The sequence below is a fragment of the Oncorhynchus masou genome, chromosome 18 (assembly GCF_036934945.1).
Source record: "Oncorhynchus masou masou isolate Uvic2021 chromosome 18, UVic_Omas_1.1, whole genome shotgun sequence".
Taxonomy (NCBI): Eukaryota; Metazoa; Chordata; class Actinopteri; order Salmoniformes; family Salmonidae; genus Oncorhynchus; species Oncorhynchus masou.
Window position 1 is genome coordinate 41,231,221 of NC_088229.1, and position 22,091 is coordinate 41,253,311.

Sequence of the window (22,091 nt, forward strand, 5' to 3'; positions counted from 1 at the left end):
TGGTGGAGGAGGAACAATGGTCTGAGGCTGTTTTTCATGGTTTGGCCCTTCAGTTCCAGTGAAGGGAAATCTTAACGCTACAGCATAAGATGACATTCTAGACAATTCTGTGCTACAAACTTTGTGGCAACAGTTTGGGGAAGGCCCTTTCCTGTTTCTGCATGACAATGCCCGATCGGTGTGAAATAACTTGTCTGGCCTTCACAGAGCCCTGACCTCAACCCCATCGAACACCTTCAGGATGAAATGGAATGCCGACTGCGAGCCAGGCCTAATTGCTCAACGTCAGTGACTGACCTCACTAATGCTCTTGTGGCTGAATGGAAGCAAGTCCTCGCAGCAATGCTACAACATCTAGTGGAAAGCCTTCCCAGAAGAGTGGAGGCTGTTATAGCAGCAAAAGGGGGGGGGGCAACTCCATATTAATGCCCATGATTTTGCAATGAGATGTTCGACGAGCATGTGTCCATCCACATACTTTTGGTCATGTGGTGTATCTTTATGGGTTCAGATCTATTTTGTATGTACTGTAGCTATCTAGAGTTACTACCATATTCACTGTAGATACTATACATGGTTGGAAAATGGAAGTGTATAAACTAAGGCAGACTAACAGGGAAGAGCCCAGTCTCCTTGCTGTTTTCCACCTCACTCAAGCCTTGTTTGGCTCACTATGGGGGGAATCATGGCTTTACTGCTGCCTGGGAGATTGTATAGCAAATTGCATGTCTCTGATAGAGAGATTGTCTGCAATCCAACCACATTCTTTATCTAGTGTTGAAATCCAAATGCCCGCTTTCACCATTCACCAGGGGAGGACTAAAATGCCCCTTTTTCAATAGTCATTTAGTATACCGTTGTTTAAATATGGAGTTGTTTTCTTCTCCATGTAAGAAAAGGCCAGCAGGAGGTGGGGTAACTTTATTTTTCACACCTGCTTTTTTTCAGTCTTGAAAAGGTAAATTTTTTCCAGCATTTTGGGCAGTTTTCCTCGAACCATAGACGACAGGCATGGCTTCAAACTGCCAGTTTCTCCCCTGGAGAAATACCGCACAGCAGATTCTACCCAGCAGTGTTATTCACCATTTGATTGGACCCCCATGCAGTTTTTACCTTTCTGAACTTTTATTTTCATATGCTAGTAGTTTTGGATCTCAACACTGTGTTGTTTTTTTATGCCTGAGGCTGAATACAATAATTAATACATCAGGGAATTGCCAATGCAACTGCTGTTGTTCATTGCTTTTTAAATGCCTTTTTGCAATTATTCTCCAAATATGTATCGCAAAAACATCATCATAATGCATCATCCAATAGACAGACATGCAGCCACCTAAACCCTGCTAACATCTTGCATATTTGGTTCCTATCCTAATCTGAATTCTGGTCTGATATATTCAACAAATTCAAGTCCTAACCTTTGACACAAATCAACTCTCTGCAATATTTATAATGCCACCTGACATAAACTCGCCCAAAAGTGAGGTATGTTACTTTCCCTCCGAGCAACAGGCTTTTTACTTATTAAGTGGGAGCGTACTTCCCTTTCTTTATATGATACGCTTTCTCTACCCTCCCTCCCTCCCTCCCTCCCTCCCTCCCTCCCTCCTCCCTCCCTCCCTCCCTCCCTCCCTCCCTCCCTCCCTCCCTCCCTCCCTCCCTCCCTCCCTCCCTCCCTCCCTCCCTCCCTCCTTCTGTTCCCACTCATTCCCTCTCTTAAAAAAAAGACATCTTCCTCTCTCTCTCTCTCTCTGCTGATGTCTTACGCGCCCCATGTTATGATGCTATCGGCTCTGAAGGTGATCGGTACCGAGAGTCCTGGCGGTGTCTGGGCTTGGGCTCGGGAGGAGTGGCGGTGTCTGGGCTTGGGCTCGGGAGGAGTGGCGGTGTCTGGGCTTGGGCTCGGGAGGAGTGGCGGTGTCTGAGCTTGGGCTCGGGAGGAGTGGCGGTGTCTGGGCTTGGGCTCGGGAGGAGTGGCGGTGTCTGGGCTTGGGCTCGGGAGGAGTGGCGGTGTCTGAGCTTGGGCTCGGGAGGAGTGGCGGTGTCTGGGCTTGGGCTCGGGAGGAGTGGCGGTGTCTGGGCTTGGGCTCGGGAGGAGTGGCGGTGTCTGGGCTTGGGCTCGGGAGGAGTGGCGGTGTCTGGGCTTGGGCTCGGGAGGAGTGGCGGTGTCTGGGCTTGGGCTCGGGAGGAGTGGCGGTGTCTGGGCTTGGGCTCGGGAGGAGTGGCGGTGTCTGGGCTTGGGCTCGGGAGGAGTGGCGGTGTCTGGGCTTGGGCTCGGGAGGAGTGGCGGTGTCTGGGGGTGGGCTCAGGAGGAGTGGCGGTGTCTGGGCTTGGGCTCGGGAGGAGTGGCGGTGTCTGGGCTTGGGCTCGGGAGGAGTGGCGGTGTCTGGGCTTGGGCTCGGGAGGAGTGGCGGTGTCTGAGCTTGGGCTCGGGAGGAGTGGCGGTGTCTGGGCTTGGGCTCGGGAGGAGTGGCGGTGTCTGGGCTTGGGCTCGGGAGGAGTGGCGGTGTCTGGGCTTGGGCTCGGGAGGAGTGGCGGTGTCTGGGCTTGGGCTCGGGAGGAGTGGCGGTGTCTGGGCTTGGGCTCGGGAGGAGTGGCGGTGTCTGGGCTTGGGCTCGGGAGGAGTGGCGGTGTCTGGGCTTGGGCTCGGGAGGAGTGGCGGTGTCTGGGCTTGGGCTCGGGAGGAGTGGCGGTGTCTGGGCTTGGGCTCGGGAGGAGTGGCGGTGTCTGGGGGTGGGCTCAGGAGGAGTGGCGGTGTCTGGGCTTGGGCTCGGGAGGAGTGGCGGTGTCTGGGCTTGGGCTCGGGAGGAGTGGCGGTGTCTGGGCTTGGGCTCGGGAGGAGTGGCGGTGTCTGGGGGTGGGCTCAGGAGGAGTGGCGGTGTCTGAGCTTGGGCTCGGGAGGAGTGGCGGTGTCTGGGCCTGGGCTCGGGAGGAGTGGCGGTGTCTGGGCTTGGGCTCGGGAGGAGTGGCGGTGTCTGGGCTTGGGCTCGGGAGGAGTGGCGGTGTCTGGGCTTGGGCTCGGGAGGAGTGGCGGTGTCTGGGCTTGGGCTCGGGAGGAGTGACGGTGTCTGGGCTTGGGCTCGGGAGGAGTGGCGGTGTCTGGGCTTGGGCTCGGGAGGAGTGGCGGTGTCTGGGGGTGGGCTCAGGAGGAGTGGCGGTGTCTGAGCTTGGGCTCGGGAGGAGTGGCGGTGTCTGGGCCTGGGCTCGGGAGGAGTGGCGGTGTCTGGGCTTGGGCTCGGGAGGAGTGGCGGTGTCTGGGCTTGGGCTCGGGAGGAGTGGCGGTGAAGAACGGAACGTCTCCGCCGGCTTGTAAAATGTTCATCAAACTGAGTGGGAGGGGACGAGCGGAGGGAGGAGATGGAAAGGAGTCCACTGGAAACATCACGTCACAGCTCAGCGTGGATGGCGAGGAGAAGGAAGGAGGGAAGGAGGGAGGAAAGAAGGGAGCAGTGAAGGGAGAGAAAAACTCATTGTGTGTGAGAAGGTTTAAAACCCGGGCTCGCGAATGAAAGGATGTGGGTTTGTGATGGAACGCTAAAAGAGAGGATTCGTCTCAGGGATATCATATAAACCACACAGCTAATGATTGTAGTAATAAATCATGTGATTCTGACAGGCAAAAATGTATTTGAGGATTTCACGGAATTGCAGAGCATCAAGGCATGTAGTGCTGGATCTCCCTTGCGAATCCACTAAAGTGGAAAAATACAAGTCAACAGCGCCTGTTCTCTTCACTCTCTTTCTCCGACGTTGTTAATTATGTATGTCTTAGGTCTTGTTGTCCATATATCCATGAACTGATCATTAGACAACTCTGCTTACAGGCCTGTCTGGCTCAGGGTGCTATCTGACAGGAAATCCATTGGAAGTGGATGGTATTGGGTGATCAATTCTGTCTCATTACTCTGAACTGTGTGGAGGTGGTTTTAAAGGCCACACAGACATGTCTCCTTTTCTTACTGACAGTTGAATGTACAGTGTTTTAGGATGTTGAAAAGAAAATGCAGTAGGGAGTTGACGTCTTTATACACCTCTGTGTACTGTAAACATTTTTTTCTTTGGATGAAAAAAAAACCTTTTAGCTGTTTTTTTTTACACCATATTATCCACATCTTTTTTTTTTTTTTGGGGGGGGGGTTGTAGAATAACGATTGCTGGTGACAGTTTATGGATCTCTCTTTTTACTGCCTGAACACAAATTAAAGAAAAGTGTGTGTGTGGCAGGCTTTCATTTAGTCATCTTCCCAACGGAGGCCTGTGGTTTACTTCAGTTCACTTGTTCCCGACAGTTGTTTGTTTGTTTGGTGACAAAATTTGACAAGCGTCTATTGAGCCGTCACGCTTTTCAGCCGCCATTAACACACTCAGCTTGACACACACAGGCACACGTACACATTTGAAATCCCCTAGCCTTGGTATCTGAAGTCCTCCCTCTGGGAAGACCTTCAGTTTAACTTTGTCGTTAGTTCGGGGAGTCAGCAGCCGTCGTCCACACAGTCAATAGCGGAGCAGAGAGCCATGATTACAGAACAGGGTAGGACAGGGGATTGTTATTGTTCCATCCGGACTTGTTATCTACCTGTGTTTCGGACATGACGGATTAGGGCTCCAAGAGTCTTTGAGCTGCAATCTCTCTCCCTCACAGAAGTCCGTAGTCGAGAGTCTCCCTGTCCTTACTGTTCTCGGTTTGCCCTTCTGTTTGGGCAGGAAAGACAGATGTTAGCTAGATCAGCAGAGACAGGTCTCAGGTTGGTAAGACTCCGATCGGAACTATGGCAGTGGAAGCTGTGTCCTTTTTTCAATGAATTTGAATAGACGTGCTTTTGTTTTAACGAGCCCAATTAACAATGCGTAACTTTGCTTACCCTCTTCCCCCGTTCAATCAAAGTATTTTAAAGGGTTCTGTCTACCCTCTGACAATGACAGTTCAACAAAGTCAATTTTGTCTGTAAAGTTGGCATGGGAGATGTTACAGATTTTCCAGATGACTTAGAATGCCTGCTGCATCAACAAGCATATAACAACATTAGCACGACAGGGTAAAACCACTCTCTGGGACAAAGATGATGGGTACCGACTGGTCACTGGTGCCTGTCGCATGGCTGCTACCGCAGTCTAAATCACAATCGCTCTGCCAGTGCCATGGCTGTTTGAGACAGAAGATTAATAACCGAGCTGGTTTACAAAGGCTGTCCTCTGTCTCTGGAACATTCCCCCATAAAAGAATGCTAATGGATTTGAATTCACCCTGCGGAGGCATCCATTAGCAGATCAGGGAAGGCTGGGGCATATTAGGGCTCCTCCAACAGCTAGGAGTGTGTGGATTAGTGATTTAGGACTTGTTCTCCACTGTCTGGCCTGGAAGGAAGGAAATGCACATTGATGTATGATTAAACACAGGAGAGCGCTAAGTGCTTTCTAATGGTGGGGAATGCATTATGAGTGACTGTCAGTGATTGACTAGGGAGCTCCAAAGATGATAGAATGTACAAACTCTTTAAGATGTGTTTTTAATCATTAGGGTGGTTAAAGAGGATTGATTCCCGTAAGTGAAGTGCCAACAAAGAGAGGAGAAAGTCAAAGGAATGATGAGCCCAACAACCCTGGAGGAAAACTAAGTGAAACATTTAGACACTGTATTCAAAAAGCAACTGCAACTTTTCTTCTTCTGGTATGCTGGTGTTGACCTGTCAATGTGGCCTGTCATCTTATAGAAAAAAGCCCTCCAAAACCACTGTCAGATCACGTAGGGCAAAGTGTAATGTGAAATATATAGCAATGTGCATAGACACTGAAACTGCACACCACACACAAATGCACTCATTCGTCAGGAACATGCATTACATTGTAATACATCAAATCTCATTCCTAACTTCAGACAAAACATGTTCATTCATGAATGTATTCATGAAGCACTTGCTGACATCACACACTCATTCATTGATTCATTTATTAATGACGAACATCTGGCACTCTAACCTTACACGGTCATTAAAAAGTTCAGTGGGAAGGAGGGAGGGTAGCATTAAGGAGAAAGGAGAGGGTTAGTGTTTATGTGGGAAAATAAATAAATAAAGTATGAAGGAAGTAGGAAAACACATTTCTGGGGTCTTTTATTTCAGCTCATGAAACATGGGATCAATACTGTACATGTTGCGTTTATCGTTTTCAGACCCCTTGACCTTTTCCACATTTTGTTACGTTACAGCCTTATTTTAAAATGGAAACATAAAAAATGTTCCTCATCAATCTACACACAATACCCCATAATGACAAAGCAAAAAACTTTTTTTAGACATTTTTGCAAATGTATTCAAAATAAATACAGAAGTATTCATACCCTTTACTCAGTACTTTGTTGAAGCACCTTTGGTAGCAATACAGCCTTGAGTCTTCTTGGGTATGATGCTACAAGCTTGTCACACCTGTATTTGGGGAGTTTCTCCCATTTTTCTCTGCAGATCCACTCAAGCTCTGTCAGGTTGGATGGGGAGCGTCGCTGCACAGCTATTTTCAGGTCTCTTCAGAGAAGCCACTCCTGCGTTGTCTTGGCTGTGTGCTTAGGGCCGTTGTCCTGTTGCTGTCCTGTTGCTGTCCTGTTCATCAAGGATCTCTCTGTATCTTGCTTCGTTCATCTTTCCCTCGATCCTGACTCGTCTCCCAGTCCGTGCCTCTGAAAAACATCTCCACAGCATGATGCTGCCACCACCATGCTTCTACGAAGGGATGGCGCCAGATTTCCTCCAGACGACACGCTTGGCAATCAGGCTAAAGAGTTCAATCTTGGTTTCATCAGACCAGAGAATCTTGTTTCTGATGGTATGAGAGTTCTTTAGGTGCCTTGTAGCAAACTCCAAGCGGGCTGTCATGTGCCTTTTTACTGAGGAGTGGCTTCTGTCTGGCCACTCTACTATAAAGGCCTAATTAGTGGAGCGTTGCAGAGATGGTTGTCCTTCTGGAAGGTTCTCCCATCTCCACAAAGGAACTCTGGAGCTCTGTCAGAGTGACCATCGGGTTCTTGGTCACCTCCCTGACCAAGGCCCTTCTCCACCGATTGCTCAGTTTGGCCGGGCAGACAGCTTTAGGAAGAGTCTTGGTGGTTCCAAACTTCTTCCATCTAAGAATGATGGCCACTATGTTCTTGGGGACCTTCAATGCTGCAGACATTTGTTGGTACCCTCCCCCAGATATGTGAATTAACACTGACGACACAGTCCTGTCTCAGAGCTCTACAGACACTTCCTTCGACCTCATGGCTTAGTTTTTGCTTTGACATGCACTGTCAACTGTTGGACCTTATATAGACAGGTGTGTGCCTTTCCAAATCATGTCCAAGCATTTGAATTTACCACAGGTGGAATCCAATCAAGTTGTAGAAACATCTCAATGAGGATTAATGTAAACAGTCTCATAGCATAGGGTCTGAATACTTATGTAAATAGGATATTTAGCAGTACAAAACCCTCCCTAGACCGGCACATAAGACAGCACATTTCTCACTAGCTAAATGCAGCAATTTACAGGTCAACTTTGATAGCTTGCTACTACTAGGCTATAATTGATTTTATTAAAAACAATATGTTTCTTGCCCATAATGTATTGACCGACCTCGCAATAAGCCAGATTCACATAACTTACGATATGGTGCTGGAACAATCAATCGAAATGGACAGCTCATGGTGCTGAAAGTAGGCAAATTTGAATAGACATAATTAATTTAAACATATTTATTATAATTAGACTTTGCTAACAAAAGAGGGCTTTGTGTTGGAGCCTATTCCTTCCTATTAAAGAAATAAGATGTAGGTCTACCTGTTTGACAGAGGAAATTAGGCTATAGGCTGCTATATCCATAGATTTGTTGGTCCACCCACCATGCAGTCTTTAAATAGCCTACCTCGTGTAAATAGTGTCATGACTGTCCTGTGAGCATCACAATGGATCAGATCAACTTGGCAATGGCTGACAATAACCAGACCCCCTCCCAGGGGGGAGGAGGGAACTGCCCGGTTGACAGCTCACACTGGGTTGTAAATTAAGCCAGAGAGAGCTCTCTCTTGCTCTTTAGTATCAATCAAAGGAATGTCTTTGTTCACAGACACTTTTGCCCGTCCAACACTCTAACGTCCAAAAAAGTGAATAATTAAAACAATATTCCTAACGTAACGATGTGGGAAATGGTCAGTGGGGAACTATTGTAATAAAATGGAATATTGCTTTTCATTTTCTAACGTTATTAAAAACTGTATGGACCAAATACTGTAACTTGGAAGGGATACCACCTATATCTGTGAAGTGTTCATCCAATATGTAATGCATAGGATATGATAAAAGATTAACGTATTTTTTATTAAGATATGAATGTGATTTTAGGAGTCAAACGAGATAACTTCTAATCATATCCTTTGCACATTAAGTAGCCGCGCCCCGAGTGAGGTCAGAGAGCTTGTCAACATGATGGAATGCCCCTTTTGACTAAGAGTGCAAAAAGGCTTGGACGTGGAATCAACCTTTAGACCGGGAAATGTGAGGCCAGAGAGCTACACGTTTGAAATGGTTGAAACTCAACCTCAACACGAGGTGAAGAAAATTAACTTACCAGACCAGGACATTGCCAGTCAGCAGCTGCGAGTATAAAGTGTTTCAAACTCTGATTATCCACACGAGATGGAGAAAGGAGACACCTCTCCTCTCAGATAATCACTGGTACGGCTAAGAGGAAGTTCTGAGGAAACATCCCATATAGACCGGATAACTAAGAAGAAGGATATTGTGATCATTGGTGGACAATCAGAGCATGTACAAGTCACCCACAGGAAAGGTCCACCAAACCCTTTCCAAGAAGGCTTGGTTCCGACAGAGGAATGAACAAAGGCATTTCACATGTAAATACATTCATGATTTCCTACTCCAAACGGGTGGCGGTTCGTGAGAAAACTATATGATTAACATTACTGTGAGAATCGTTCTGAAATGTCTCGACGACAAATGTGCCCCTCCTCCATCTATGTTGTAACAAGCCGTCATATCTTGTCAGTCCACAAGGGACCTTTGTCTCATGTAAGTGTGTGTATTCTGTGTTATTATTTAGTTAGCTAGTAAATAAATGATTAATCCAATTTGTGTAGACCTGAATAATGCGCAAGGCTGGGGTTTTTGCAGATCCAAGAAGGTTACAATTGTTCAGAATGAGCATTTGACAAGAGGTAATGATTAATAAGATGACTGTTTATCGATGAAATAGGTAAAGACCTCATAGAGTTGAATTCTCTTGACAACTTATTCCGTGGCGCCCCAAATCCTAATGAGTTCATTGCTACATGATTAATTTAATCAGGTAACAATTAAACATAGTTAGGGGATTAAATAACTGTCATCAGATTCATTAAAGTAAAGTCACGACAATAACGTGCCAGTGAAGGGCTGTTAAGTTCAAATCAAGACTGGAATTGAGGGGGTATGAGAGGGTATGCCATAGACCTACCTTTTAGTAAAGAAAATGGCAAAAAGCACAGGCCTAAGCCTTGTTAGCTTAACATTTTGAAGAAAATAAAACGGATCCAATTATATAAAGTGATCTAGAACTGCACTTTGGTCCGCAATGCTTTATGCTAGAAATTGTTTTGTTTCTTTGACATTCAGAGGCTGACTTTGCATGGGAAGTAATCTAATTCTGCCACTATCAATTGATTAAGCTATTCACTTTCCGTACAATAGAAGATGTTTAAACTCAGACAGCTTTTAGGGAAACACTTGTGACCTTGTCTCGTTGGGTTAAGCCACAGAAGAAGAGTAGCCTGCAGTTAAGCTTCCATTTTTCTGTGTCGGTGGGCCTACTGTCTGGGGTGGAAAGGTAGGCCTACTGTCTTGGGTGGAAAGGTAGGCCTACTGTCTGGGGTAGAAAGGTAGGCCTACTGTCTGGGGTGGAAAGGTAGGCCTACTGTCTGGGGTGGAAAGGTAGGACCTACTGTTCTGGGGTGGAAAGGTAGGCCTACTGTCTGCATTTACATTTACATTTAAGTCATTTGGCAGACGCTCTTATCCAGAGCGACTTACAAATTGGCGAATTCACCTTATGACATCCAGTGGAACAGCCACTTTACAATAGTGCATCTAAATCATTTAAGGGGGGGTGAGAAGGATTACTTTATCCTATCCTAGGTATTCCTTAAAGAGGTGGGGTTTCAGGTGTCTCCGGAAGGTGGTGATTGACTCCGCTGTCCTGGCGTCGTGAGGGAGTTTGTTCCACCATTGGGGGCCAGAGCAGCGAACAGTTTTGACTGGGCTGAGCGGGAACTGTACTTCCTCAGTGGTAGGGAGGCAAGCAGGCCAGAGGTGGATGAACGCAGTGCCCTTGTTTGGTTGTAGGGCCTGATCAGAGCCTGGAGGTACTGCGGTGCCGTTCCCCTCACAGCTCCGTAGGCAAGCACCATGGTCTTGTAGCGGATGCGAGCTTCAACTGGAAGCCAGTGGAGAGAGCGGAGGAGCGGGGTGACGTGAGAGAACTTGGGAAGGTTGAACACCAGACGGGCTGCGGCGTTCTGGATGAGTTGTAGGGTTTAATGGCACAGGCAGGGAGCCCAGCCAACAGCGAGTTGCAGTAATCCAGACGGGAGATGACAAGTGCCTGGATTAGGACCTGCGCCGCTTCCTGTGTGAGGCAGGGTCGTACTCTGCGGATGTTGTAGAGCATGAACCTACAGGAACGGGCCACCGCCTTGATGTTAGTTGAGAACGACAGGGTGTTGTCCAGGATCACGCCAAGGTTCTTAGCGCTCTGGGAGGAGGACACAATGGAGTTGTCAACCGTGATGGCGAGATCATGGAATGGGCAGTCCTTCCCCGGGAGGAAGAGCAGCTCCGTCTTGCCGAGGTTCAGCTTGAGGTGGTGATCCGTCATCCACACTGATATGTCTGCCAGACATGCAGAGATGCGATTCGCCACCTGGTCATCAGAAGGGGGAAAGGAGAAGATTAATTGTGTGTCGTCTGCATAGCAATGATAGGAGAGACCATGTGAGGTTATGACAGAGCCAAGTGACTTGGTGTATAGCGAGAATAGGAGAGGGCCTAGAACAGAGCCCTGGGGGACACCAGTGGTGAGAGCGCGTGGTGAGGAGACAGATTCTCGCCACGCCACCTGGTAGGAGCGACCTGTCAGGTAGGACGCAATCCAAGCGTGGGCCGCGCCGGAGATGCCCAACTCGGAGAGGGTGGAGAGGAGGATCTGCGTCTGCTAAATGACTTAAATGTAAATGTAATGTATCGAAGGCAGCCGATAGGTCTAGAAGGATGAGAGCAGAGGAGAGAGAGTTAGCTTTAGCAGTGCGGAGCGCCTCCGTGACACAGAGAAGAGCAGTCTCAGTTGAATGACTAGTCTTGAAACCTGACTGATTTGGATCAAGAAGGTCATTCTGAGAGAGATAGCGGGAGAGCTGGCCAAGGACGGCACGTTCAAGAGTTTTGGAGAGAAAAGAAAGAAGGGATACTGGTCTGTAGTTGTTGACATCGGAGGGATCGAGTGTAGGTTTTTTCAGAAGGGGTGCAACTCTCGCTCTCTTGAAGACGGAAGGGACGTAGCCAGCGGTCAGGGATGAATTGATGAGTGAGGTGAGGTAAGGGAGAAGGTCTCCGGAAATGGTCTGGAGAAGAGAGGATGGGATAGGGTCAAGCGGGCAGGTTGTTTGGCGGCCGGCCGTCACAAGAAGCGAGATTTCATCTGGAGAGAGAGGGGAGAAAGAGGTCAGAGCACAGGGTAGGGCAGTGTGAGCAGAACCAGCGGTGTCGTTTGACTTAGCAAACGAGGATCGGATGTCGTCGACCTTCTTTTCAAAATGGTTGACGAAGTCATCTGCAGAGAGGGGGAGGAGGGGGGAGGGGAGGAGGATTCAGGAGGGAGGAGAAGGTGGCAAAGAGCTTCCTAGGGTTAGAGGCAGATGCTTGGAATTTAGAGTGGTAGAAAGTGGCTTTAGCAGCAGAGACAGAGGAGGAAAATGTAGAGAGGAGGGAGTGAAAGGATGCCAGGTCCGCAGGGAGGCGAGTTTTCCTCCATTTCCGCTCGGCTGCCCGGAGCCCTGTTCTGTGAGCTCGCAATGAGTCGTCGAGCCACGGAGCGGGAGGGGAGGACCGAGCCAGCCTGGAGGATAGGGGACATAGAGAGTCAAAGGATGCAGAAAGGGAAGAGAGGAGGGTTGAGGAGGCAGAATCAGGAGATAGGTTGGAGAAGGTTTGAGCAGAGGGAAGAGATGATAGGATGGAAGAGGAGAGAGTAGCGGGGGAGAGAGAGCGAAGGTTGGGACGGCGCGATACCATCCGAGTAGGGGCAGTGTGGGAAGTGTTGGATGAGAGCGAGAGGGAAAAGGATACAAGGTAGTGGTCGGAGACTTGGAGGGGAGTTGCAATGAGGTTAGTGGAAGAACAGCATCTAGTAAAGATGAGGTCGAGCGCGTATTGCCTGTCTTGTGAGTAGGGGGTGAAGGTGAGAGGGTGAGGTCAAAAGAGGAGAGGAGTGGAAAGAAGGAGGCAGAGAGGAATGAGTCAAAGGTAGACGTGGGGAGGTTAAAGTCGCCCAGGACTGTGAGAGGTGAGCCGTCCTCAGGAAAGGAGCTTATCAAGGCATCAAGCTCATTGATGAACTCTCCGAGGGAACCTGGAGGGCGATAAATGATAAGGATGTTAAGCTTGAAAGGGCTGGTAACTGTGACAGCATGGAATTCAAAGGAGGCGATAGACAGATGGGTAAGGGGAGAAAGAGAGAATGACCACTTGGGAGAGATGAGGATCCCGGTGCCACCACCCCGCTGACCAGAAGCTCTCGGGGTGTGCGAGAACACGTGGGCGGACGAAGAGAGAGCAGTAGGAGTAGCAGTGTTATCTGTGGTGATCCATGTTTTCGTCAGTGCCAAGAAGTCGAGGGACTGGAGGGAGGCATAGGCTGAGATGAACTCTGCCTTGTTGGCCGCAGATCGGCAGTTCCAGAGGCTACCGGAGACCTGGAACTCCACGTGGGTCGTGCGCGCTGGGACCACCAGATTAGGGTGGCCGCGGCCACGCAGTGTGGAGCGTTTGTATGGTCTGTGCAGAGAGGAGAGAACAGGGATAGATAGACACATAGTTGACAGGCTACAGAAGAGGCTACGCTAATGCAAAGGAGATTGGAATGACAAGTGGACTACACGTCTCGAATGTTCAGAAAGTTAAGCTTACGTAGCAAGAATCTTATTGACTAAAATGATTGAAATGATACAGTACTGCTGGAGTAGGCTAGCTGGCAGTGGCTGCGTTGTTAACTTTGTAGGCTAGCTGGCAGTGGCTGCGTTGTTGACACTACACTAATCAAGTCGTTCCGTTGGGTGTAATAGTTTCTACAGTGCTGCTATTCGGGAGCTAGCTGGCTAGCTAGCAGTGTTGATTACGTTACGTTACGTTAAAAGAACGACAATAGCTGGCTAGCTAACCTAGAAAATCGCTCTAGACTACACAATTGTCTTCGATACAAAGACGGCTATGTAGCTAGCTAGCTACGATCAAACAAATCAAACCGTTGTAATGTAATGAAGTGAAATGAAAATGTGATACTACCTGTGGAGCGAAGCGGAATGTTGACCGGGTTGTTGAAGTTCTATTCGGTAGACGTTGGCTAGCTGTTGGCTAGCTAGCTAGCAGTATCTCCTACGTTAAGGACGACAAATAGCTGGCTAGCTAACCTCGGTAAATTAAGATAATCACTCTAAGTCTACACACTCTAAACTACACAATTATCTTGGATACGAAGACAGCAAAGACAACTATGTAGCTAGCTAACACTACACTAATCAAGTCGTTCAGTTGAGTGTAATAGTTTCTACAGTGCTGGTATTCGGTAGACGGTGGACGTTAGCTAGCTGCTGGGCAGATAGCAGTGTAGACTACGTTAGGACGACGAAATACGATAATTACGCAATTATCTTTGATAGAAAGACGGCTATGTAGCTAGCTAAGAAGAAATTGCTAAGATTAGACAAATCAAACCGTTGTACTATAATGAAATGTAATGAAAAGTTATACTACCTGCGGACCGAAGTGTAGATGCGACCGCTCGCTCCAACCCGGAAGTGCCTACTGTCTGGGGTGGAAAGGTAGGCCTACTGTCTGGGGTAGAAAGGTAGGCCTACTGTCTGGGGTGGAAAGGTAGGCCTACTGTCTGGGGTAGAAAGGTAGGCCTACTGTCTAGGGTAGAAAGGTAGGCCTACTGTCTGGGGTAGAAAGGTAGGCCTACTGTCTGGGGTGGAAAGGTAGGCCTCACTTTTGAACGTACCGTGCTTCAGATTCATGATGACGTCTCAGTTTTAATTATTTACAAACAGGGACAGTTTAGTTGAAAACAAGACACACTGATTTGGCATTGGAGAAATATGATAAGATGAACGCACAGGCCTATCAAGGGTTTAGGTAAATAAGATTTTGCTGAAGGGAGGGCCATCCATTTTCATTTCAGAGAGTTATGATTTTCTACATGAAACCCTTATTATAAATAACGTTCACTCCCTTACTCCAATGTCTCTTGACCTGTGCATCTACGTTATAAACTTTCATTTGTAGGCTAGGTTGTAGCAACCTAACCTATGGGTATAGGTCAAGTATCATGTAGTAGCCTAAGCCTATCTATGTTACATTGAGCAGGGCGAATGGAATATGAATGACAGTTATCCAATATACTGTAATAGGAATAAGGCCGTGCTCATAATTTTATTTGACAAAAATTGTCCTCCCTAATCTTAAACAGCCCCGACCACCACTGGTGTGTGTGTGCGTGTGTGTGTTGAAAGATGGCATGGCTGAGCCATTTAACTGCCCTTAGCATGGCACAAATTCAGTCGTCAATCAGTGGGTGTGTTTGTCAGCCCTCTCTCCAATCGCAGATGTGTCCTGTTGTACCATAACGCCGAGCAATGGTCCGCTCCCAGCTTCGCACAGTGAAAATGGAGCTCTCTCGTTACTTCCTTTTATCTCTATACCTCTCTTAACCTCTCCCTCGCTCTCTGTCTCATTCTTTCCCTCGTTCCCTCTCTCACATGTTTTTTCTCCCGTCCTCTCTCTCTCTCTCTCTCTCTCTCTCTCTCTCTCTCTCTCTCTCTCTCTCTCTCTTCATAAATAGGCCGTGACTCAAATCGCACGCCTCAAGTTACTGTATAGTTAGTTATTTAAAGACAGTGTCAGAAAGACAAATGACTTATAACTTACAGGCGACATGAACATATTTCCATGCGTTCCCTTACTGCCCTTCCTGTGCCCTGCATCGGCAGATGTGTGTGCTCATTCTTTACTCATTGAGCTTCTCATAGCATTGCTTCAGTCCCCCATCCGGGGGCCCTAGCATGACTTCTGACATGCTGCGACAGCTTCTTTCTTAAGCCATCATAACAGCTGATGAGTTCATACAGCAACCATACCATTCTCTGTGATACTTTCTGAGTGTTGTCTGTTCCCTGGACCAGAAGGCAGCTTCTTCGCAGGCATGTTTGGTCTCCATGGTAACAGCAGGTCTATTTTTATTTTTTATTTAACCTTTATTTTAACAGGGAGTCATGCTGAGACTAAGGTCTCTTTCACAGATGAGCCCTGTATACACATAAATACACACTACACACATCAACATACAAAACAGTACACAAAACATTGCACTCTTTCCATGACAGACTGACCAGGTGACTCCAGATGAAAGCTATGATCCCTCAATCAGTGTGGAGGAAGATGAAGGGACAGGTTAAAGAAAGATTGTTTAAGCCTTGAGATATGGATTGTGTATGTGTGCCATTCCGAGGGTGAAGGGGCAAGACAATACAAGTCAATATTAGGAAGTTGTTCCTAATGTTTGGTATACTCAGTGTACATATCAATATACACACCAATATTCACATCAATACACAACAACCAAAACACAAATCATAGAAAACAAACACACTATTCAGTAAAAAGCAGATTAACCTAACTCGGTGGAGATCGAAGGGATATCCAGAGTTAGCCAACCTTGAGACCAGGTCTGATATCTTGCACATTGTTTTTATTATGTCTGTAAGTAAACAATGAAGTAAGGTACAGCGTTTTTAAAGGAATGTTTTAGAAGCAAAAAGCGTTCAGTGCATCGATCTACCAGACATCAAAGAAGGTCAGCCTACTTTCTGATACAGAATGCAGTGGTGGCTTTTTTCAATGCAGATACCCAGATATTTATAAGCGGGGACACGATCAATAAAAGCACCATCCAATGTACACTGAACAAAAAATAAACGCAACATGTAAAGTGTTGGTCCTGTGTTTCATGAGCTGAAATGAAAGATCCCAGGAATTGTCCATACGCACAAAAATATTATCTCTATCAAATGTTGTGCACAAACTTGTCTACATCCCTGTTAGGAAGCATTTCCCTTTGTCAAGATAATCCATCCACCTGACAAGGGTGGCATATCAAGCATATTATTAAACAACATGCAGTCTGTTCTTTTTTTCTATGATTTGGGATTTCTGTGTTTGGCCTGGTATGGTTCTCAATCAGAGGCAGCTGTCAATCGTTGTCCCTGATTGAGAACCATACTTAGGTAGCCTGTTTTCATCCTTGAGTTGTGGGTGATTGATTTCTGTTGCATGTTTGTATCTGCACCCGACAGAACTCGTTCGTTCGTTCGTTCATTCACTTTGTTCAGTGTTCATTTACTTTATTAAAAAGATGGACATTTACCACACTGCACATTGGTCCTCACCTTCTTCCACCAACAATGGCCGTTACATTGGGACAGTAAAAGGCCATTAAAATGTGCTGTTTTGTCACACAACACAATGCCACAGATGTCTCAAGTTTTGAGGGGGTGTGCAATTGGCATGCTGACTGCAGGAATGTTCAACAGAGCTCTTGCCACAGAATTTTATTATAATTTCTCTACCATTAAGCCGCCTCCAATGTTGTTTTAGAGAATTTGGCAGTACGTCCAACTGGCCTTATAACCGCAGACCACGTGTAACCACGCCCGCCCAGGACCTCCACATCTGGCTTCTTCACCTGTGGAATGGTCTGAGACAAGCCAACCAGACAGCTGATGAAACTGTGGGTTTGCACAACCAAAGCATTTCTGCACAAACTGTCAGAAACCATCTCAGGGAAGCTAATCTGCTTGCTTGTCATCCCCACCAGAGTCTTGACCTTGCTGCAGTGGACAAATGCTCACCTTCGATGGCCACTGACACCCTGGAAAAGTGTGCTCTTCACGGATGAATCCCGGTTTCAACTGTACCGGGCAGATGACAGTGTGTATGGCGTCGTGTGGGCAAGCAGTTTGCTGATGTCAACATTGTGAACAGATTGCCCCATAATGGCGGTGGGGTTTTGGTATGGGCAGGCATGAGCTACAAACAATGAACACATTTGCATTTTATCGATGGCAATTTGATTGCACCGAGACACCGTAATAATGATATTGCACAGCCCCATGTCGCAAGGATCTGTACACAATTCCTGGAAGCTGAAAATGTCCCAATTCTTCCATGGCCTGCATACTCACCAGACATGTCACGCATTGAGCATGTGTGGGATGCTCTGGATCGACCTGTACGACAGCGTGTTCCAGTTCCCGCCAATATCCATCAACTTCGCACAGCTATTGAAGAGAAGTGGGACAGCATTCAACAGGCCACAGTCAATAGCCTGACCAACTCTATGCTAAGGAGATGTGTCTGCACGTTCTGCATGAGGCAAATGGTGGTCGCACCAGATACTGACTGGTTTTCTGATCCACACCCATACTTGTTTTTTAGGTATATGGGACCAACAGATGCATATCTGTATTCCCAGTCATGTGAAATCCATAGATTAGGGCCTAATGAATTTATTTCAATTGACTGATTTCCTTATATGAACTGTATAAGAGCATGTTGCATGTTGTGTCTATATTTTGCTCAGTGTACATATGCATAAATTATACATCATACATTTTTACATGATTTGGAGAATATATACTTGGTTTGACCTGCATTAAGTACCAATTTCAGTTCAACAAAGGCTTTCTGCATAGGAAGGAAGGCAGATTGAAGCTCTGAACAGAACCTGGTCAACCGTGGGGCCAATTGCATACACAACATTGTCATCTGCATACAGGTGTATGTTAAAAATAATTGCAACTAGACCAACATTGTTTATATAGACAGTATTAAGTACAATACCTAAAATTGATCCCTGTGGGACACATTTCATAATATCAAAGAAAACTGACTTAACACCATCAGAAAAAACACATTGTGTCCCTTCTATCAAGTAATTTCAAAACAATGGCACGTGGTTCATAGTGTTTTCTCTTATCCATGACCTTTAACACATCATTTAACACCAAGGGCGCAGCAGAGATGATGATATGACCCTGCCTGAAACCAGACTGGTGAACACTTTGAAGACATTGCTAGGAAGGATCTAAGCTAAAAGTTGATTAATGGACTGAACAGTTTTGCCTGGCAAGACAATTTTGAGATAGGACGATAATTATTTAGGTCGGAAGGATCACCACCTTTGTGGAGCGGGAGCACATGGTCCGCCTTCCAAACCCTTTTTTTTTTACCTTAATTTTACTAGGCAAGTCAGTTAAGAACAAATTCTTATTTTCAATGATGGCCTAGGAACAGTGGGTTAACTGCCTTGTTCAGGGGCAGAACGACAGATTTTGTACCTTGTCAGCTCGGGGATTTGAACTTGCAACCTTTCGGTTACTCGTCCAATGCTCTAAACCCTGGGATTAGCACCAGAGATAATCACGAGTAGGAAGTTGTTGAAATGAAAACAAAGATTCTGTCACGTCCTGACCTTAGTTCCTTTTTTAGGTCTCTATTTTGGTTTGGTCAGGGTGTGAGTTGGGGTGGGCATTCTATGTTTTGTTCTGTGTGTTGTATTTCTATGTGTTTGGCCTGGTATGGTTCCCAATCAGAGGCAGCTGTCAATCGTTTTCTCTGATTGAGAACCAAACTTAGGTAGCCTGTTCCCACCTGTGTTTGTGGGTAGTTGTTTTCTGTTTTTGTATTCTGTACCAGACAGAACTGTTTTGGTTTTGGTCATTCTCTTTTGTTGCTTTTTCCATTCAGTGTTCAATTCATAATAAAGGATGAACATGTACCACGCTGCACCTTGGTCCTCACCTTCTTCCTCACCTTCAAACCACGACAGCCGTTACAGATTCACTGATCTTCCATCGAGCCAACTGGAGGCTGCAAGGGAAGAGCAGTTGACTGACTGACCAGGGTCAATATATTTTTTTTATTTAACTAGGCAAGTCAGTTAAGAACAATTCTTATTTACAATGTTGGCCTACCGAGGAATAGTGGGTTAGCTGCCTAGTTCAGGGGCAGAATGACAGATTTTTACCTTGTCAGCTCGGGGATTCAATCCAGCAACCTTTCGGTTACTGGCTCAACACTCTAACCACTAGGCTGCCGCCCCATTAAACCACCATTTAATTTTTTTACATTTTTTTAAATGTAAAAATAAAATCCTTCAGAGATAAGTGATGCTTTTAAATCAGGATTTTATCAGATGTTTCTCGGGCATGATGCCAGAGTCTGGTACAACATGCTGAGGCAGGGAAGGAGAGGAATTTCCAAGCTTCAGTGCATGAACTGTTTTCCGAAATGTAGACAGATCACCAGCAGAGTCTGAGTTAGAACTCAGAAAGTAGCTTGATTACGCTTTCTTAATTGAGGAAGTACATCTACTTCTCAATTGCCTGAAACAATGCACAATCAGCTGCCAAGTCAGTTCTTCTAGGCTTGGCCCAGGCCTGATTCCTCGTCATAACGAGATCTGAAGGTTCTATAGAGAACCAAGCATTTGTTCTATTTCTAACTCTAAGGCGTTCAAAGGGGGCGTGTTTGCCTGCCAGAGATATACAAATATATGAGAAAAGTTCCAGAGCCAATTCAGGGTCAGACATGCAGCTGATAGAGCTATACATATGATGAACAAAACACCTGGGGGGAATTTTCAAAAAACACGTATCTTCATAATGTTTTTCTGTTTTTATCTCCAGTCCATGCAAAGGGACAGTGATCACTGATGTCCTTATCAAAGACACCAGTCAACAAGTGCTTGTGAGCGCTATTTGTCAAAATTAGGTAAATCGGCGAGGAGTTTGCTCGGTTTCTTATATGAATCCGTGTAGGTTTGGAGATTAGTTGAGTCAGTTTAAAGTCGAGACAAATATTCTTCAAATGATCAGAGCCCAGGGTAAATCGATCCAGGTTAAAATCTCCTAAAATAACTACTTCAGGTGACAGAAAAGGTTTTAAATATTCAGAAATAGTATCAACAGCATCCTATTATAGCTGCTATAGCACAGAGGTTGTGAGGGAATGTTAAATCCCTGGCCCTTTAGTCTCCATCAGCCCCAAACCCAAAGGAATACCCTCATCACTCTTGGCACTGTGGTATCTAAAGTAGATTAACACTGACCCCCAGTGGCAAGTTACATCTACTATGGCTCTGCTATTGTGATGGACATCTGGTCTTGCTATCTCATTCATATTTCAGTTTTTTCATCTTTCTCCTCAGGTGTTCACTCGCTATGGGAAGTGTTACACGTTCAACGCGGGGGGTGAGGGCCGCACCCCTCTCATAACTACCAAGGGAGGGATGGGTAACGGGCTGGAGCTCATGCTGGACATTCAGCAGGATGAGTACATCCCAGTGTGGGGAGAGACGGGTGAGGACAAAAGTGTGTGTGTGTGTGTGTGTGTGTGTGTGTGTGTGTGTGTGTGTGTGTGTGTGTGTGTGTGTGTGTGTGTGTGTGTGTGTGTGTGTGTGTGTGTGTGTGTGTGTGTGTGTGTGTGTGTGGGGGGGGGGGGGTAATTCCAGTTCATTACGCAGCACACGTGTGTTGCTCTATCAAACAGACTACTCTAGCTGCTCGCTGGAGCCAGTGGGTTCATTAGTTAAATAAAACATGCATGGATGGTGCAGTGACCCCTGCCCCTGTTCCCTTCCCCACAGATGAGACCACGTTTGAGGCTGGGATCAAAGTTCAGATCCACAGTCAGGAGGAGCCTTCCTTCATCGACCAGCTGGGCTTCGGGGTGGCACCTGGGTTCCAGACCTTTGTTTCCTGCCAGGAACAACGGGTAGGGACGTTACCCTTATTTGTAAAACTTTATTTCAACAAAGAAGTCATAATTTTACAATATGCCGTCAGCACCACCTGTGTAACTGTTGTGGTGCTGAACACCTATGCAATTGTAGTTGTAGCTTATGTGGTGTGTGTGTGTGTGTGTGTGTGTGTGTGTGTGTGTGTGTGTGTGTGTGTGTGTGTGTGTGTGTGTGTGTGTGAGCGCGCGCGCGTGTGTTTGTGTTCTAGCTGATATATTTGCCCCCACCCTGGGGGGACTGTAAGGTGACACGGATAGACTCAGAATTCTTTGAGTCCTACAGCATCACCGCCTGCCGTATCGACTGTGAGACGCGCTACCTGGTAGAGAACTGTAACTGTCGCATGGTACATATGCCTGGTAGGTGAACCCTCGCATCCAGCCATTTACCTAGTCTGGACTTTTTACATTTTCAAGTTCAACTTATATTGATTGATTATCTCTCTGTGTGCAGGAGATGCCCCATACTGCACCCCTGAGCTGTACAAAGAGTGTGCTGATCCAGCTCTTGGTAAGGAATAGATCCCGACTGTTGTTTCTAAGACCATAGCAACTCTATTTTGGTCCCTATATCACTATCACAATGCTGCTGCCTTTCTTTATGGCCCCCCAGACTTCCTGGTGGAGAGAGACAACGATTTTTGTGTGTGTGAGACACCGTGCAACATGACCAGATACAGCAAAGAGCTGTCCTTCGTCAAGATCCCCAGCAAGGCCTCTGCCAAGTATCTGGCCAAGAAATACAACAAGTCAGAGCAATACATAGCGTGAGTATTGTGTTCCAAACACCAGATATTTTCTTTACAGTGATTATGGAGTACCAGGAAGAAATGGAAAATGCATTCGCTTCGGGCTTTGGCCCTTGCATCTTTTACCCTCCAGTTCCATTTCCAATACGCAGCAACGAAATAATGATTATCTCTATCAGAACCTTTATATGT

General features: G+C 46.6%; 1 protein-coding gene across 1 annotated transcript in view; it reads left to right on the plus strand.

Moving 5' to 3' along the window:
• The window catches only part of LOC135504618 (acid-sensing ion channel 1-like), an 81,006-nt gene that overhangs the window by 54,628 nt on the left and 4,287 nt on the right, over nt 1–22,091 (plus strand). The window contains exons 3-7 of the mRNA XM_064923344.1: nt 20,561–20,711; nt 20,999–21,126; nt 21,360–21,510; nt 21,605–21,661; nt 21,764–21,917. Of these exons, the coding sequence (XP_064779416.1) occupies nt 20,561–20,711; nt 20,999–21,126; nt 21,360–21,510; nt 21,605–21,661; nt 21,764–21,917 (641 nt within the window). The remainder of the gene's footprint in view (nt 1–20,560; nt 20,712–20,998; nt 21,127–21,359; nt 21,511–21,604; nt 21,662–21,763; nt 21,918–22,091) is intronic.